Here is an 18,403-nt window from a genome sequence, read left to right as displayed (position 1 = left end):
AGTTTCAAGACTCTAGGTCCAAGCATACCAAAGTTATAACAACTTTAACATTTTTATATTGAAGGTCACAGTGACCTTCACCTTCAAATGAATGACCTTGAAATGACCAGTGGTCATCTGTTAATCCTGGCCAACCTTCATGTCAAGTTTGAAGACTCTAGGTCCAAGCATACCAAAGTTATACCATGAAATAAGAACTTTAACATTTTTACATTCAAGGTCACAGTGACCTTGACCTTCAAATGAATGACCTTGAAATGACCAGTGGTTACTAACTAGTTATGGCCAACCTTCATGTCAAGTTTCAAGACTCTAGGTCCAAGCATACCAAAGTTATAAGAACTTTAACATTTTTTATATTGAAGGTCACAGTGACCTTGACCTTCAAATGAATGACCTTGAAATGACCAGTGGTCATCTGTTAATCCTGGCCAACCTTCATGTCAAGTTTGAAGACTCTAGGTCCAAGCATACCAAAGTTATAACATGAAATAAGAACTTTAACATTTTCGAGCACGCCGCCACCCCGCCCGCCCGCCCGCCCCCCCGCCCGCCCGACAACATCAATCTATAAGCCGAGATTTTTTCGAAAAAAATCCGGCTAAAAAAATACTATAAGATTTATAAAAACCAATTGCAAATAAAGAATCTTGTTGAAAAAATTGGCCAGATTAACATTTCTATCACATATATAGCTGTTATAGCTCAGCTCACTAAAATGCCCCGCACATATACAGCTGTTATAGCTCAGCCCACTAGAATGCCCCAATATATGTAGCTGTTATAGCTCAGCCCGCTAGAATGCTCCCCCCCCACATATGTAGCTGTTATAGCTCAGCCCACTAGAATGCCCCCCACATATGTAGCTGTTATAGCTAAGCCCACTAGAATGCCCCCCACATATATAGCTGTTATAGCTCAGCCTACTAGAATGCCCCCACATATATAGCTGTTATAGCTCAGTCTACTAGAATGCCCCCACATATATAGCAGTTATAGCTCAGCCCACTAGAATGCCCCCCCCCCCCCACATATATAGCTGTTATAGCTCAGCCCACTAGAATGCCCCCACATAAGTAGCTGTTAAAGCTCAGCCCACTAGAATGCCCCCACATATATAGCTGTTATAGCTCAGCCCACTAGAATGCCCCCACATATATGTGTTATAGCTCAGCCCACTAGAATGCCCCCTCATATGTAGCTGTTACAGCTCAGCCCACTAGAATGCCCCCACATATATAGCTGTTATAGCTCAGCCCACTAGAATGCCCCCACATATATAGCTGTTATAGCTCAGCCCACTAGAATGCCCCCCCCCCCCCACATATATAGCTGTTATAGTTCAGCCCACTAGAATGCCCCCCCACATATATAGCTGTTATAGCTCAGCCCACTAGAATGCACCCCACATATGTAGCTGTTACAGCTCAGCCCACTAGAATGCCCCCCACATATATAGCTGTTATAGCTCAGCCCACTAGAATGCCACCGCACATATATAGCTGTTAAAGCTCAGCCCACTAGAATGCCCCCCTCATATGTAACTGTTATAGCTCAGCCCACTATAATGTCCCCCACATATGTAGCTGTTATAGCTCAACCCACTAGAATGCCCCCACATATATAGCTGTTATAGCTCAGCCCACTAGAATGCCCCCACATATATAGCTGTTATAGCTCAGCCCACTAGAATGCCCCCACATAAGTAGCTGTTAAAGCTCAGCCCACTTGAATGCCCCCACATATATAGCTGTTATAGCTCAGCCCACTAGAATGCCCCCACATAAGTAGCTGTTAAAGCTCAGCCCACTAGAATGCCCCCACATATATAGCTGTTATAGCTCAGCCCACTAGAATGCCCCCCACATATATAGCTGTTATAGCTCAGCCCACTAGAATGCCCCCACATATATAGCTGTTAAAGCTCAGCCCACTAGAATGCCCCCCACATATATAGCTGTCATAGCTCAGCCCACTAGAATGCTCCCCACATATATATGTGTTATAGCTCAGCCCAATGGACTGCTCCCTACCTCCTCAGAGTCACTGTTGAACTCTGATTTGTCCCCGTCCGAGGTGGGCTGGTACTTGGCTGCTGTGGACACCTTGTCTATGGCAAGCTCAAGTCTGGCACGAAGATCGCTGTTTGAGAGGAACACAAAATACATTAATTAATTTTTCATTTATGTGTGTGATGTGTGTACAGATTATTTATCTGAGTTTGTAAGATATTTGTTTAAATACAGTTTGTATATGGTATATATAAATAATGGCTTTAATGTAAGTGTTTTGTTTTGTTAGAATTAAATACAAATCCATGTTTAAATAAATAACTGATGTGTTTTTAATATGTTGACCAAGTTGACATTATCTATCTATTATGTAGTGGCATATCAACTTCACTCACCCCCAGTGATTTCCCTTGGGGGTTTTCTTCATTGCATTCTTCTTAAAGTCCCTGCTGCCACAACCAAGCTGAGAAATTATGAAAATCTGCAGCATTTGTATTGTCTTCTTCAACACCCTTGTCCTGTCCCAGTCATTCTGCTAAGCAAAAGAAGTGTACATATTATAGCAGGGTTGTAATAGGGAATTAGGCAAAGTTTCATTGGAATACATGTTGGTTGTCTAATATTTTTTAATATACTGAAAATGAAGAATAGTTAGTTAATTAAAAATATAAAAAATAAACACAGGCAAATAATAGTATGAAATTTCAATGAAATAATATTTAAAGTGTGTACAGGGATTTTTAAGCCAAAAATATTAACTTTTGTTTGAGGGTAATCGACCAAATGTTGGCCCCCAAAAATGACAAACAAGAAGGCCATCAGGCCCTAAGGCGCTCACCTGAAAGCCAAAGGAACTAGACTATTCTGGAAAAAATGCAAGCTGATTCATGAAGATTATTTTGGACCAAAAAAGTGACTTTTAACATGTTTTTTTATATTTGACCTTGTGACATAGTTTTTGAGCTCATATGACCCAGCTTCAATCTCTGGCAAAATTTCATTGGGACAAATGTTCTGACCAAGTTTAATAAAGATTGGCCAATAAATGTGGCTAATATAGTGTCAACAAGTTTTCACTAAAGCCATATAAGGACAACTGCCCCCCCCCCCCCCCCTGGCAACCATGTTTTTCAACAAACCATAACCATTTTCAAACTCACTCAAGCTATTGTTAGAACAAATGTTCTGATCAAGTTTCATAAAGATTGGATAATAAATGTGACTTCTAGAGTGTTAACAAGGTTTTGTAGTAAATAGCCATTTAAGGAAAAATGCCAAGCCCCCTTGCGGCCATGTTTTTTAAATGATCTCAACCATTTTTGAACTTAGCCCAGATATTATTAGTTCAAATATTCTGACCAAGTTTCATGAGCATTGGACCACAAATGTGACTTCTAGAGTGTTAACAAGGTTTTACCATACAGTAAAGCCATATAAGGAAAACTGCCCCGCCCCATGGCGGCCATTTTTTTCATACAACTGGAACCATTTACGAACTCGTCCAAGATATTATTGGGACACATGTTTTGACCAAGTTTCATGAAGATTGGACTAAAAATGTGACTTCTAGAGTGTTAACAAGGTTTTACTATAGCCATATAAGGAAAACTGCCACTCCCCCTGGGGGCCATGTTTTTCAACCAACCGGAACCATTTTCGAACTCGTCCAAGATATTATTGGCACACGTGTTCTGACAAAGTTTCATGAAGATTGGACTAAAAATGTGACTTCTAGAGTGTTAACAAGGTTTTACTATAGCCATATAAGGAAAACTGCCCCGCCCCTTGGCGGCCATGTTTTTCAACCAACCGGAACCATTTTCGAACTCGTCCAAGATATTATTGGGACACATGTTCTGACAAAGTTTCATGAAGATCGGACAATAAATGTGACTTCTAGAGTGTTAACAAGTATAATATAAGGAAAACTGCCACGCCCCCTGGCGGCCATGTTTTTCAATCAACCGGAACCATTTTCGAACTCGTCCAAGATATTATTGGGACACATGTTTTGACCAAGTTTCATGAAGATTTGACTAAAAATGTGACTTCTAGAGTGTTAACAAGGTTTTACTATAGCCAGGTAACAAGGTAAATGTTGACGACGCACAACGCACGATGGACAAAAGGCGATCACAATAGCTCACCATGAGCACGTTGTGCTCAGGTGAGCTAAAAATACCCTGAAAATCCCTAATCCCAAAAAGTTACAAGGTGCCCATTATAATCAGAATGGTAACACAGATTAACAACAAACGCATTGTTTCACACAATCTACATGTACCTTTGCATGCTTAGCTGCATCTTTCGTCTCTTTGCTTACTGTCCCATCATCAAAACTGAACTGTTTGACAAAGAAAAAGAAAAAACTAATGTTTACATGCAATTTGATACACTGGCCACATTAATTGTCATCATGTTTTCTTTTTTAACGAATTGTATACTTATACTAAAGACTTTAGACTAAATTCTATATCTTTTCATTACACCTTGCTCTGAGAACCCTGCTTGAATGAAGTTAATATCTATGCAATTAATTTTGTTTCTATAGCATTGTGCAAGTGCAAGTTGTTACAATACCGTTGAATACTATACAATTTTGGCAAGAGCTTAAAGGTCAATTTTAAAGAAAATCCAAAGTCAATATATTAAACGCTATTCACATTGAAATATGATTAAATTATCGGGAAAATTACGTTTGCGTGTTGTGTTTAACCTGAAAAAGATGATTTTGTTGACTTGTATGATTGTAACTCGCAAAGCGTTGATTCGCTTATCTCCCTTGTTTTCCCCTGTTGTGTGACGTCAGAGCTGAACAAGCATTTTTGCGTCCGCTTAGAAGATAAGCGATAGATCAGAATTCAGGTTTTATTTTTTCTGTTTGCATTGATATTTTCGTGAAATTGTTTTCACAGTAATAGGGAAAATGGTTATCTGTGCGGCCTTTCGCTGTAACTCACGTTCTGGAAAAGATAATGTGATTCTTTTCCAGTTTCCGAACGACAAAAAACTGAAAAAGATTTGGTGCACCAAAATCGTGCTAGCCATGTTTCCAAACACAAACTGTTTTCTCCAAATAAAAACAGCTGCGTCTGTTTCTGCCTCGGCATCGATCCACAGAATCACGCTGTGTCTTTACAGCAGCGATTACCCGAGTAAAAATATTTACAAATATTTATTGTATACTATAGCAAATGTTAAATAATTTTAAAATTAACGAAAATTAGAAACAGATACAGATAATACGCTGATATATTTACTTCTGCGCGATTGTGTTAATATTTCGTCAGCTTCTCTTCATACTTCATACAATTACCATCGGATGTCAACTGTCAAAACAATGATAATTCCGTATATGGCCGATTTCGGTTTTTCACATTAAATTATGGTAAATATTGAAGAAAAAGTGCTCAAATTCCTAAACACAAACTTTCACTTTTTTTTCCAAAGTATCAAACAAATTTCGGCATATGTTTCTTTTTTAAGATTTGATGAAATTTCGATTAAAAGTTTCATAGTGAATTTCAACTAAAGTACCGGAGTATCTCGCGAATTATTTGCCATTGACAATTCCTTTGAATAAAATAAAAATCAAACACGCTGTATCGTTATCGTTACACTCATTTAGTTCGTTCATTATTGAAAAATTACATTCAATTGCATACATTTGTATTGTACTGTATTCTGATCGCACAAAAAATCATCGTATACAATTCAATGTTTGTATTCAAATTGTCAAAATTGTTTATACTTTGTTTGGTCTGTGTATGATGTATGTTGGATGGTTCTCATTTGTTTTTAGAAATTATTTTGACAATAAATATCGTTATTTTAAACGTTTTAAGCAAGTCTCGTTTCCGAGATCATATACGGGAATTCACTGTGAGAGTTACTTAGATATTTTTACTGATCTATAAAAATCATTGTTTTGACAGACGGCACGTGCTTATCTAAAGTTTGTGTGTTGTAATACACATGATATTGGATGTTCAGGGCATTATTGGGCAATAAAACAAAAACGCAGTCTGCGGTTTTCGGTAGAACGTTTGTACTGACCAACATAATATTTGATATTGCACGTGCTTATCTTACATTTAGGGATAAGAAAACACTGGTCGAAGCCATTGTGTGCTTCTTTGTGCAATAAAACACAACCGTTGGCTATTTTCAGTAGCACGCGTGGTCAGAAACTAACAAGTTAGAGTAATAAATCACAGAGATTATGATCTGAGAACTGCATGGAGTCTGAAATGAAACAGAATGCCGACATATCAAAATGGTCGCAGCCTAATTTTTCAATATAAAATTCGACATGTAGACATATATGTTGAAATTATTAAAAATCAATTATGTGTTCATCGTGACCACGGACTCTAGATGAGAATAGACACTCCGTGTACAAACTGCGAAAAGCATAAACAACACGAAATTATCACTAATCCAGGTGCGGGAGCCTACAGCTAGGTGCGAGCACAGTTTCCTTTAAGCATAGGCGACTAAAAGGCTAACAACATTGAAATTAGGAAAATAAGACATTTTCTGTTTATAGCTGCTAACAATCCCGATATTTATTTAACGCTTGAATTTGTAAACGGCGCGCTAAGAGAAGACAATCAGAAGTGTGTTTCGGATAACAAATGTGTATTCTTATTGGGGAATTCAACAAAACATTTATATTTGTAATATATTTGTAATGAATTAAATATAAATTTGTTAAAAAGCTTTCCGTGTCGAAAAACTATTTTGATAATATAATGCGTGAAAAGCACGATATCCAGGATGATTACACCCGGTTGCTATCATCAGTAGATCTAACTGACTACGATTTTATCGTGGAGGAGTACACATAAGGATTTTCGCAAAAATAAGGATATTATGTTTTTCATTTTTGTCCATTAATAAGACACTTCGGAAAAAAGGCGTCTTAACCCCGAAAAAAAAGGGAGTGTGTTTTCCGTTCTCTGAAATTTTATTGAACTTTACGTTTGCACTATGCATTTAAGTGGAAAAGATTACGAACTAGACCAAACATGCGCGATGAACAGTTAGAGCATCGATGTAATTACATCGATGGGTGCAAATGATTAGAATTATTGTTATAAGTTAAATTATGTGTTACAATAATACGATTTCGTTCACTTGCATTTATTTACAAAAAATACAATAATTTAGATATGTGATGAACAATCTAATAACGAACATTTTAGGGCTTTTTCCAGCCATTTTGGGAAAAGGAGGTTTGTCTCATTGAGATTTTTTAAATCTATAATATGGTGTGTACTGTACATATACTGTCTAATTTCATGCAGTTCATCTTCATAATGATCATATTCGTCAGAAAAGTCCATAAAAGTATTTATGTAATAGCAATGCATTTGATCGTCTCGGCATAAATAACGCTGTTAAAAATAGCGGATGTACAGCTCTGACGTCACAGCAAGGGAGGTAAGTCAGTCCAACTTTTAGAAAACGGCGCGTTATTGGAAGATTTACATGGTGATTTATGGCATAAGGCGTAACGCTTAATTGTTGCAAATAGTTTTATTCCGCATCTCAAACAATTATCTTTCATATTATAAAGTTTCCAAAAGTGTTAAAATTGACCTATAACCCTTTACGTCTCAGAAAAGCACTCTGAGGCATTTGTATTCACTTAGAAAGAAAATCTTATTAAATCTTAGACCTGTCATTTTAGATTTAAGTTGTAAAGACTTCATTTTCATACTTTAGGTACTGATGAGCAGCAAGCAGCATAAAACCTGATAAGACTGCTAGATACTTGCAGGCTGTTCTGGTTTATGCTGGTTGCATATAGCCATTTTAACTTTGCTTCTGAGCGGACAAGAGCACAAACACCAACATAAGAATCACTCACTGAAGACTGTTTGTGTACAGGACAGGTGCACCTCTCTTTGCCCAGTGGCCCAGGACTGGTGGCCTCCCCTGAAATAAGTCAGGCACAAGCAAGACATTATCACAGCATTTACAAATCCCCCAAACAAAATGCAGCATATCATCAAGTTGTAATATTAATCATATTATGGAAATTATAACATGAAAATGGGATATTACTATTAGTTTCCATTATTAACACAAGATGATACAAATCACACAGAAAAAAGAATAATCCATGCAAGTTTTAATGTTGCATGTTGAAAGGGTGGGATTACTTTGCTGGATTAATTCAGGGTTACAAACATGGATTAACTGAACAGAAAGACTTTTACCGTGATACATTAGAAGCCAACATATGCATTGCTGGGGTCTAACAGTATCTTTGTTTCATCCTTAATATTAACATTTGTCAAAATGCTAAGATTTGTTCTGTAAGCATTTATTGCCTCAAGACAACAAATGTATTTATTTTTGCTATTGATTCTTTGCTATTTCTTTAATGTTAAATCCACACTTACATTTTTTTTCAAGAAATTTTATACATTTACATTGTTTTAATGACACTATAATTTAATGTCAATGACCAATAAAAACATCCAAAATGCGTAGGATTTCATTAGCTTAATAAAAACAAGTTTTACCCTGAAGAAACTCAATAAATCTCTCCAGATCAGTGACTTGTGTTTTCAACTGAGTCACCAGCTTTTCCTTCACCTTGGCTGGGTTAACTATCTGCAAACAGAATCATCGGCCTGTGACACAACATCACAACATCCATCCCGTACCATGCTATAAACAGGAATATTATAACTCACATAAATTTGTTTCTTCTTTGCGTATATAAACTTCACAGGTCTGTTATTTTGAATAGTGCCTTGTAAAGATGCGCGTGCATAGTCAGCAGGCGCGATTTTGAATAGAGCCCTGTAAAGATGCAGAAGAGAATTTGGCTTTATATACTTAGCGTAAACGCACGTTTCGTTTAGCAGGTCACAAGTGTGTGTTTTTTATTATTAATCACATCTCACATCTTAAAAAATACAAAAATATAATGCTATATTTGGGGTCAAGGTTTTGCAACATGTTGTCTGTAATAAAAGCATATATTTTTATAAAAAATATATCTCAATATTCAAAATTCTTTACAACAGGAGATGTGTTCGTCAGAAACACAATGCCCCCTACTGCACCGCTTTGAAATAAAATTTCTATTTATCATTTGGAAGGTATAGAAATCATCTCCATTTAAAGCTTATTACTTCCCTTGGATTTTGTCCAATCCAACAATGGGGGTGGGAGGAAGGTCTGTAGACAGCCAAATTGACCAAGTCAGACATGACTGACAACCAAGGCCTGTGGTTTATCAAAGAGATCATAGCCAGAGTTCATCATGTACCTATAGACATAAGTCCAGAGGTATGTAATGAACCTACTATTCACAAATTAGTACAGTAAAGAAATGATAATTATATCATTAAAAAAAAAAAAACTTTGACAAATCATTTAGTTGAGTTATAAATAATCCAAATAATAAATATGTACAGTAACTGTGAAAAGAAGTTAAATTCTTGGTAAGGAAATATATAATATGATATTTATAATTATATAAATTACTTCCCTTGAAAATAATTGCCTCTAACAAATCTCTATTTTTAGTAGCAAATAATTAAAAGCCACTGCCTATTTTTAGTAGCAAATAATTAAAAGCCACGACCGTAACTGTAGATTTACCACTCAATGTGCAGCTCCATAAGATACACTTGCATGCCAAATAACAAGTTGCTATGCTCAATATTGAATAATTATCTCCCTTTAAAGCTTATTACTTCCCTTTAATTTGTATTTTTGACCTTAGACCTTGAAGGATGAATTTGACCTTGATCTTTTTCCACGATTTGTTTGTCAGAAACACAATGCCGCCTACTGCGCCGCTTTGATTGATTTAACAAAAATATATACGTTGGCAGGGAAGATAATTATGTCCATTTAAAGCTTATTACTTCCCTTGGATTTGATTTTTTTATCCTAGACCTTGAAGGATGATGTTCACTTTGAAATTTTAGCACTCAAAATGTTCAGCTCCATGAGATAAACATGCATGCCAAATATCAAGTTGCTATCTTCATAAGTGAAAAAGTTATGGTTAATGTTAAAATGTATAAAGAAGCGCATTTTTCAGTGTCCAACTTTTGCAGGGAGACAACTCGCGTACAACAATAATACCGTACATATTATTAATAGTCACGATTTGTTTGGCAAGTCACTAGTGTGTGTTTTTTATTATAAATCACATCTTAAAAATACGAAAATTAAATGCTATATTTGGGATCAATGTTTTGCAACATGTTGTCTGCGATATGAGCAGTTGTCTCTGTATAAAATGTATCTCAATATGTGAAATGCTTTACAATAAAAATGAATTTTGTATACAGAAGCAAATTTTTCCGTGTCCAACTTTCGCAGGGAGACAATTTGCGCACAACAATAATACGGTACATATTATAAAAAGTAACTGATAAATATTTATGGAATTTATATTGTGTTATTTATTTTTATTTTTATTGACATTCATCTGCACAAAAATGTTCGGTATAATATAAGAATGAAAAAACATCACTTCAGGCCCGATGGCAGAATAGTGACCAGCCAGGCTTCGGTCCAGATACTATTTGGGGCTGCCTGGCTGGTCACTATTCTGCCATAGGGCCCTCAGTGAGGTTTTCTATTTCTTAAATAACAAGAGCTTGTCACAGTAGTGCCAAATCCCCGCCGAAATGTGTTTGCTTGTATGACAACATTTGTTTTAGAGAGTAGAATAATATTTGTAAAAACAAATAAAGGGAGATAATTCATTATGCTCCGGACAAAAATTTACTTTGAAATTAAATAAAGGGAGATAATTCAAACACTAAGGTAGATAGATGTATGGTTCTTAGTCACTGCACTTCTCCTACTTGCCATCTGTTTATATTTCAAGTTTCAAGTAAATCCCTTCAGTAGATTGAGAGTTATGCTCCGGACAAAAATTTACTTTAAAATTATATAAAAGGGGAGATAATTCAAAAACTAAGGTAGATAGAGTTATGGTTCTTGGTCACTGCACTTCTTCTAGTTGCCATCTGTTTAAATTTCAAGTTTCAAGTAAATCCCACTAGTAGATTTAGAGTTATGCTCCAGACAAAAATTTACTTTAAAGTTATATAAAAGGGGAGATAATTCAAAAACTAAGGTAGATAGAGTTATGGTTTTTAGTCACTACACTTTTCTTACTTGCCATCTGTTTATATTTCAAGTTTGAAGTAAATCCCTTCAGTAGATTTAAAGTTAAGCTCCGGACAAAAATTAACTTTAAAGTTATATAAAAGGGGAGATAATTCAAAAACTAAGGTAGATAGAGTTATGGTTCTTGGTCACTGCACTTCTCCTAGTTGCCATCTGTTTATATTCTAAGGTTATATTAAATCCATTGAATAGATTTGAGTTATGCTCCGGACAAAGTTTCAGCCGGACAGACAGGACCAATTACTATATCCCCTCCGAATTTTTTTTTGGCGGGGATAATAACCCTGCACACCTTTGTCAGCTATGTTCAAGGGTAAATAACTAAGAAATGTGTGAACCAAGATTGCTCACGTTATCCATGTATAAATACCATGTACATGTAATTAACATAACAAACCTATGTAATTCTTTGTTTCTAAGGGCAAATAGTCATGAATGTGTGGGAAAAGGGGATGAAAAAAGTGTCTTGCATATACACCTCATGGCCATGACATTTTAGTTTCTATTTCATCACTATAGAAATGTGAAAACAGTTTGAACAACAAATTATTTCATTTTTTATGTGAACAAACAAAATTACAGATGAATAGACACAGTGACTCCAAGATACTCCCAAAGATCTAAAATTACCGGTATCTTCTAAATCATAACGGGTCATCCATGTGTCATCAAAATATTTACATGTTTACTGCTTAAGGCACTGGTAATTAAATGAATTATCAGTAGCCAGTCAGTCTTAGTTTCAACATTGGTCATCCTTGCAACAGACAATAATTCATCAAACTTGTCAAAAATGATCAAAGTAATTTGTAATGTGCTATTAGTAATTTGTAAAATGTGTGTGACTGGACCTTGAATAACACAACAAAAATTGCTTAATCACATTCTATACCTTTTTTCTGTGTAAATATATCTATAAAAAATATGTTTATCTTAAGCATGTGTTATATACCTTTTAAGGCTTCTTTCTTTGTTTATTACAAAATAACATAGCATGTGATAAAACAGATCTGACAATTATTGTTATTTCATACCATTATAAATTATACTTGTCCAGAAAATATTTTAGTTAGCTTTGCAAATGCGAACTTAAAAAAAAAATCCCCTTATTGTTTAAGAATATATCATATTAAATGTAAACTCATGCTAGATCCTATATTTATAAAATGTATACAGGTGAATTTTATAAACTTGCTATTTTCCAAGAGAATCAAGTAGGTTCAAACAGAATAACTGTTGGAAAATCAAGATATTTAAATTTTCTTACATGAATGCACGTGCTATGCTTTGAAATAACAGTCATATTATAATTAACTATAAAGGGAATTTATGCAAAGATTGCTTTTGAAAAATGTCATTAAATTTGTTTCCTGACAAAACTATGTTTGAAACAAGAGGGACATGATGGCCCTGAATCGCTCACCTGACTAACCTTTCTACATCAACTTAAATTCTATAAGACTATGGCTAGGTATATCATGAAGTACAAATGGGCCAAAATTCAGGACCATAGCTAAAAAGACCAGATGACCTACTTTATGACCTCAGATGACCGATATACAATAAATCCTAAGCCAGATTTCATCAATTAATACATTCTGACAAAATTTCATTAAGACGTGATGATAACTGTGACCTCTTTCATCTACACAAGGTTTGACTATAATTGGCACAGTGACCTAATTTTTGACCCCAGATGACCCATATACGATCCAAAATCAGAAATTGTCAAGATAAACATTCTGACCATTTTTCATTAAGATCAGATGAAAACTATGACCTCTATTGTCTACACAAGGTTTTGTTTATGATTTGACCTAGTGACCTAGTTTCTGCCCCAGATGACCCAAATACAATCCAAATCCAGATTTCACCAAGATAAACATTCTGACAAAATTTCATAAAGATCTGATGGAAACTGTGACCTCTATTGTCTACACAAGGTTTTTCTATGATTTGACCCATGACCTAGTTTTTGACCCCAGATGACCTAAATACAATCCCAATCCAGATTTCATCAAGATAAACATTCTGACAAAATTTCATAAAGATCTGATGGAAACTGTGACCTCTATTGTCTACACAAGGTTTTTCTATGATTTGACCCAATGACCTAGTTTTTGACCCCAGATGACCCAAATACGATCCCAACCCAGATTTCATCAAGATAAACATTCTGACCATATTTCATTAAGATCTGATGAAAACTGTGACCTCTATGTCTACACAAGGTTTTTATATGATTTGACCTAGTGACCTAGTTTTTGACCCCAGATGACCCAAATACAATCCCAACTCAGATTTCATCAAGATAAACATTGTGACCAAATAATTAATTTCATAAAGATTGGATGAAAACTGTGACCTCTATTGTCTACACAAGGTTTTTCTATTATTTGACCTTGTGACCTAGTTTTTAACCCCAGATGACCCAAATACAATCTCAACCCAGATTTCATCAAGATAAACATTCTGACCAAATTTCATAAAGATTGGATGAAAACTGTGGCCTCCACTGTCTACACAAACAAATTGTTGACGGACGCACACACGCACGCACAACGGACGCTGGAATCACACGATCAAATAAGCTCACCATGTCACTTCGTGACAGGTGAGCTAAAAATAGATACATGTATTTATTGTTGCCAGAATTCCAAACTGATTAATTAAGAATCAAAATTTGACATGATAACCACTGGGCAATAAAGCCTTTCTACATATTTTCAAGGAAACCACAATCAATAATAAATCAAAAGAAGAACTTTTGCCATATTTCTTTATTTAGTTTTTATTCAGATTGTCAATTTGCAAATCTATTTATAGGTCCCTTTAAATAATGTATTTGTGTATTAGGGTTAAGCCACACATTTCAAGCTGTTGAGCAAACAAAAGAACCAAGTGTGTCTGTTTCCAAATAAGATTCACAAATTCATGTGATTGTTTTAATAAATAATTGTGGCTGAAAATTAAAGGCAAACAAAAACATTGATAAGTTTAAGTTAAATAATAAGTGGGAAATGTAGTACTTTTAAGATTACAATGAATACCTTGCAATATATGTAAACATGAATTAACAGTCTGCACATGTTCTAAACACTGCATGTGTAAGAGTGTTTCAAACAGATATTTAAAATTGCACTATTTTTCACATGTGTTTCAAGTCATGAATGACATATGAATGAAAGCAATAGTTGTACCTGCCCCACTGCATGATCCACAACCTGTCGGAGTTCCTCCGTGCTGAAACACACACCACATGGCACATGCCTTATTAGTAAGCACGTGTTAGTAGGCTCTAACAAAGCAAACAAATCTGTACAAACATGCTCCTAGTGATTTTTTTTCTTTGTACAACTAATAAAGGCCTTTTATTTTGGGATCCTATCAAAGATAATATTGGCTTCAAAGATAAGGTAAAACAAGTATGAGTACCTACATTTGAAACTGAATGATGTCTTATTGTTGTTTTTGATGAACAAATAGTAAAATACTGTGAAACCATTATTATTCGTCAGACATTTATTTTCGTCCTTCGACCGATGGACGAATTCAAGATCCTAACGAACAATCATGTCCCATATTTGAAACAAATAAGACTGAATTACCGTAGGCATGAGGCATTTAAATCCAGCTTAATCCACGCATATACACAGGGCTCAAAATTAACACTCGCACACTCGCAAAATGCGAGTATAAAAAGATTGCAAGGTAAGTTATAAGCGACTAGAAATAGTGAACAAAAAACGAGTTATATTGCTAAATGCGTTCCACGGCTTGAACGCTAAACCGTAGGTCAAATTTTTGAATGTCCGAATACCTATATGCGGAAGCGCGCACCTTGTTTGTAGACTGGTATACTTATAGTACAGATACCCAGATGGTATTGATACAAAGAACATGAAACAGTCGACTATTCACACTCAAGTTAAATCCGGTTTTGACACAAAGGGGTGTACATTATACAGTGTATTGACAACTGACATTTCCTGTAAAACGCGAATGCAATAAGGCTGTATCGAATGCATCGACTTCGTTTAGGTAGAATGGTGTTGATTAGCGCTAATTGTTAACAACTTTATTACCCATTGTGTGTATCGTGTTTTTCAGGGGTGTTGCAGATTATACAGCCAACACACGGCGAATCCGAATTAAAGACAACACTATTAAAAATATAAGGGACAGTTACTATCACCTGAAATAACAGACTTGTTAATTGGCATATGCCAAACAAGGCCCACCTCCTGCAAGTGACTACCAAGTGTTACCCCTCTTTCCCCAGCACGACTTTTTCGCAACCGCGTATAACATGTATTACAAACATTACAAACAAATTGGACGCTTTTTTTTCAAAACCAGAAATGGACGAATTTAAGTGCTAACAAAATAGTCATTTTTTAAAAAGGACGAAATTTCGTGCTGACCAAAATAAATGGTTTCACAGTAGATGTACTAAATCAGGTAAACACAAATTGCAAAATATTAAAAGTGATATTTTGACATTTGACTTTCTTCCAAGTTATTTAAAAATTCTTCAATGCACGGGGAAGGTAACAACCAGGCAATTTGTCTGACAGTGCTCCAGCTAGAAATAAAAAGCAGGACGCAACAACCGTTCCAAACTCTGATGTGGCCTGGTGTGGTTTATACAGCTTTGTCTTTATTTGTATTAAAGATTTAACTTAAAATTTGACTAAGATACATGCAGTGCGTTTTATTTTATTTTCAGCATCGCATTACTAGACAACAATGTAATAAAGATTTAGTACCAGAAGATTGAACAAGAGCACCGCGTAACTGGTGCCACGCTCGGCTGCGAAAAGTTAGAATTTTTTATTTTTTTTAGAGTGACCTTGACCTTTGACCTAGTGACCCAAAAATGGGAGTGGCGTGTAGAACTCATCACGGTGCATCTACATATGAAGTTTCAAAGTTGTAGGTGGAAGGACTTTGATTTTAGAGCCAATGTTAAAAACCTTTACAATCCTTGACACGGACGGTGGACACGACAAGCTGGCTATGAAAATACCTTGGTTTTTCTATGAAAATAGCCGAGCTAAAAATCAATACTCATCATTGCAGCAGACTACATTTCAGTTTTACTTATATTACATACATTTAGTAATTTTGACAATTCTTCATTTTGTTACATCAGTTGCTAAATGATTTTTAAAAATAAATTTCCTTCAAGAGGAAAATATTTCCATCATTTTATTTCTTTCCTTTTCATGATCATATTAATGCATTCTTAATTTTTATGCTAAAAGACATGAAAATCCATTTAAAAAAAGTGTAAGGAAGTCTTCCGCACACTGCAAACGTTAATGGTAAGACAAACAATCAACACCTTGGTCTATAACTTCACACCAAACAAACACCCACAAATCTCTGCCTGTAATGGAAGCATTCCAAGCTAAAAGCCTACACCCAATATCATTAGGACATACCTGAGTTTGTCGAGTTTCTCAATGCGAAGGTCCAGCGTATTCTTGAGCTGATCAAGGACTACTTTTTGCTTCTGAATCTGCTGACTGGTTGGAAGTTCTTCAGATTCCCCAGTCTAAGAACGTATATCCGGTTAAGTATGAAATTATATTGTGATATGTGAGGAGAGTCGATTTTTAGTTTGCTGCTAAAATTGGAAGAAATATCATTATGAATGTAATATATCAATACATTACAGTGTGCAAAAAACAACAGTTTTTTGTTTTGAATATTTTGATTAACTGATAATAACAAGAAACCGTCGGAGACGGGTGATGCTCCCCAAAGGTTTTTTTTGTCACAATATTGCACTATATATTCAGATAAAAGGAAACGTCTTGAGGGCACAGTAGTTGGGGGGACAAGAATTTTTAAATAGAAAATTTCAAAGGGCCATAACTCTGTGAAAAATCATCCGACCAGAACCTGATTATATGCACATCTCCTCTTGGTAGTGAAGCTTCCCATAAAGATTCATTGAATTACGGTCATTAGTTGCTGAGAAATAGCCCGGACAAAAGGGGCATAACTTTTCACAAAATAATATGATGGATGGTTTAGCAACTTAAAAATTTCAAAGGGCCATAACTCTCTAAAAAATCAGCAGACCAAAACCAACTGATAATATGCTTATCTCCTAATGGTAGTGAAGCTTCGTATAAAGTTTCATTGAATTCCAGTCATTAGTGGCTGAGAAATAGCCTGGACAAGAATTGCACTATATGTATAGTTAATGGAAAATTTCAAAGGGCCATAACGCTGACAAAATCATCTGACCAGAACCCGCTGATAATATGCACATCTTCTATTGGCAGTGAAGCTTTCCATAAAGTTTCATTGAATGGCAGTCATTAGTTACTGAGAAATAGCCCGGACAAAAAATTGTTCACGGACGGACACATGGACACACTGACTCACGGACACATGAAGCGGCGACTATATGCTCCCCCAAAAATAAATTTTGGGGGAGCATAATAAATGTGACACCTAATCACATGTTTTACTTCTTAAAACAAAATAACGCACTGGCTTTGGATTATATATTATACTTTATATAAACCATTTGATTTTAAGTGCAAAAAGAAACATGTTAATTAAAACTGATTATTTCAATTACATAAGACAACAGAAATCTGACTATTCTTGTGTAACCTGCCTCGTAAGCGTATGTTTCAAGATCTTCTAGTTGAGATTTCAGCTGGGTGATTAACTCTCTTTGCTTCTCTCTCTGCTCATTCAGTTTTCTCTCATGCTCCTTGTTGCTCTATGCAGAAAACGTACATAAACAATTATAGTTTTGGCCTATGTTTAATATAGATTACTTGACATATAATATTTCAGATAATAATATTAGCATGTAGATTACGGCAGATACTTGATAACAACACCTTTTCACAAATGAGGCAAGTGGCGATCGCACTGTGTTATTTGAACTGCATTGTTTACTTCTTGTCTGCAGTGTCCCATTATCAGTTACTATATGTTATATCAAGCACATATACCATTTCTTCCAGAATCAGAGCATCCTGTCCTGTACAGCACCTCACATCGGGAATACCCCGGAACGCAAACTCTTCCAGATCCTTAAGCAACCTCTGTCAGACAGAACAAACAGATCCTTAAGCAACCTCTGTCAGACAGAACAAAACATGAACAACACAGGAGTCAGAAACACTTCAATGTTAAAATATAAACAATTTAAACATGTCAATAATTTCAGGCATCATCTG

The 18,403-nt window shown here is 35.5% G+C and overlaps 1 protein-coding gene across 6 annotated transcripts in view; it reads right to left on the bottom strand.

Moving 5' to 3' along the window:
* Nucleotides 1–18,403, bottom strand: part of LOC127843771 (RUN domain-containing protein 1-like) — a 50,353-nt gene that overhangs the window by 12,593 nt on the left and 19,357 nt on the right. For 5 of the 6 annotated variants that reach the window (XM_052373559.1, XM_052373552.1, XM_052373544.1 and 2 more), the window contains exons 4-12: nucleotides 18,176–18,268; nucleotides 17,830–17,937; nucleotides 16,637–16,749; nucleotides 14,390–14,432; nucleotides 8,549–8,639; nucleotides 7,888–7,955; nucleotides 4,297–4,356; nucleotides 2,408–2,547; nucleotides 2,034–2,142 (exon numbers count right to left, since the gene is read on the bottom strand). In XM_052373559.1, the coding sequence (XP_052229519.1) occupies nucleotides 2,034–2,142; nucleotides 2,408–2,547; nucleotides 4,297–4,356; nucleotides 7,888–7,955; nucleotides 8,549–8,639; nucleotides 14,390–14,432; nucleotides 16,637–16,749; nucleotides 17,830–17,937; nucleotides 18,176–18,268 (825 nt within the window). The remainder of the gene's footprint in view (nucleotides 1–2,033; nucleotides 2,143–2,407; nucleotides 2,548–4,296; nucleotides 4,357–7,887; nucleotides 7,956–8,548; nucleotides 8,640–14,389; nucleotides 14,433–16,636; nucleotides 16,750–17,829; nucleotides 17,938–18,175; nucleotides 18,269–18,403) is intronic. The other variant, XM_052373570.1, reaches the window with a different exon arrangement.

This window comes from Dreissena polymorpha, chromosome 1 (genome assembly GCF_020536995.1).
Source record: "Dreissena polymorpha isolate Duluth1 chromosome 1, UMN_Dpol_1.0, whole genome shotgun sequence".
NCBI lineage: Eukaryota > Metazoa > Mollusca > Bivalvia > Myida > Dreissenidae > Dreissena > Dreissena polymorpha.
The sequence above is the reverse complement of the archived record's forward strand: the minus strand, read 5'-3'. Positions and strand labels throughout refer to the sequence as shown.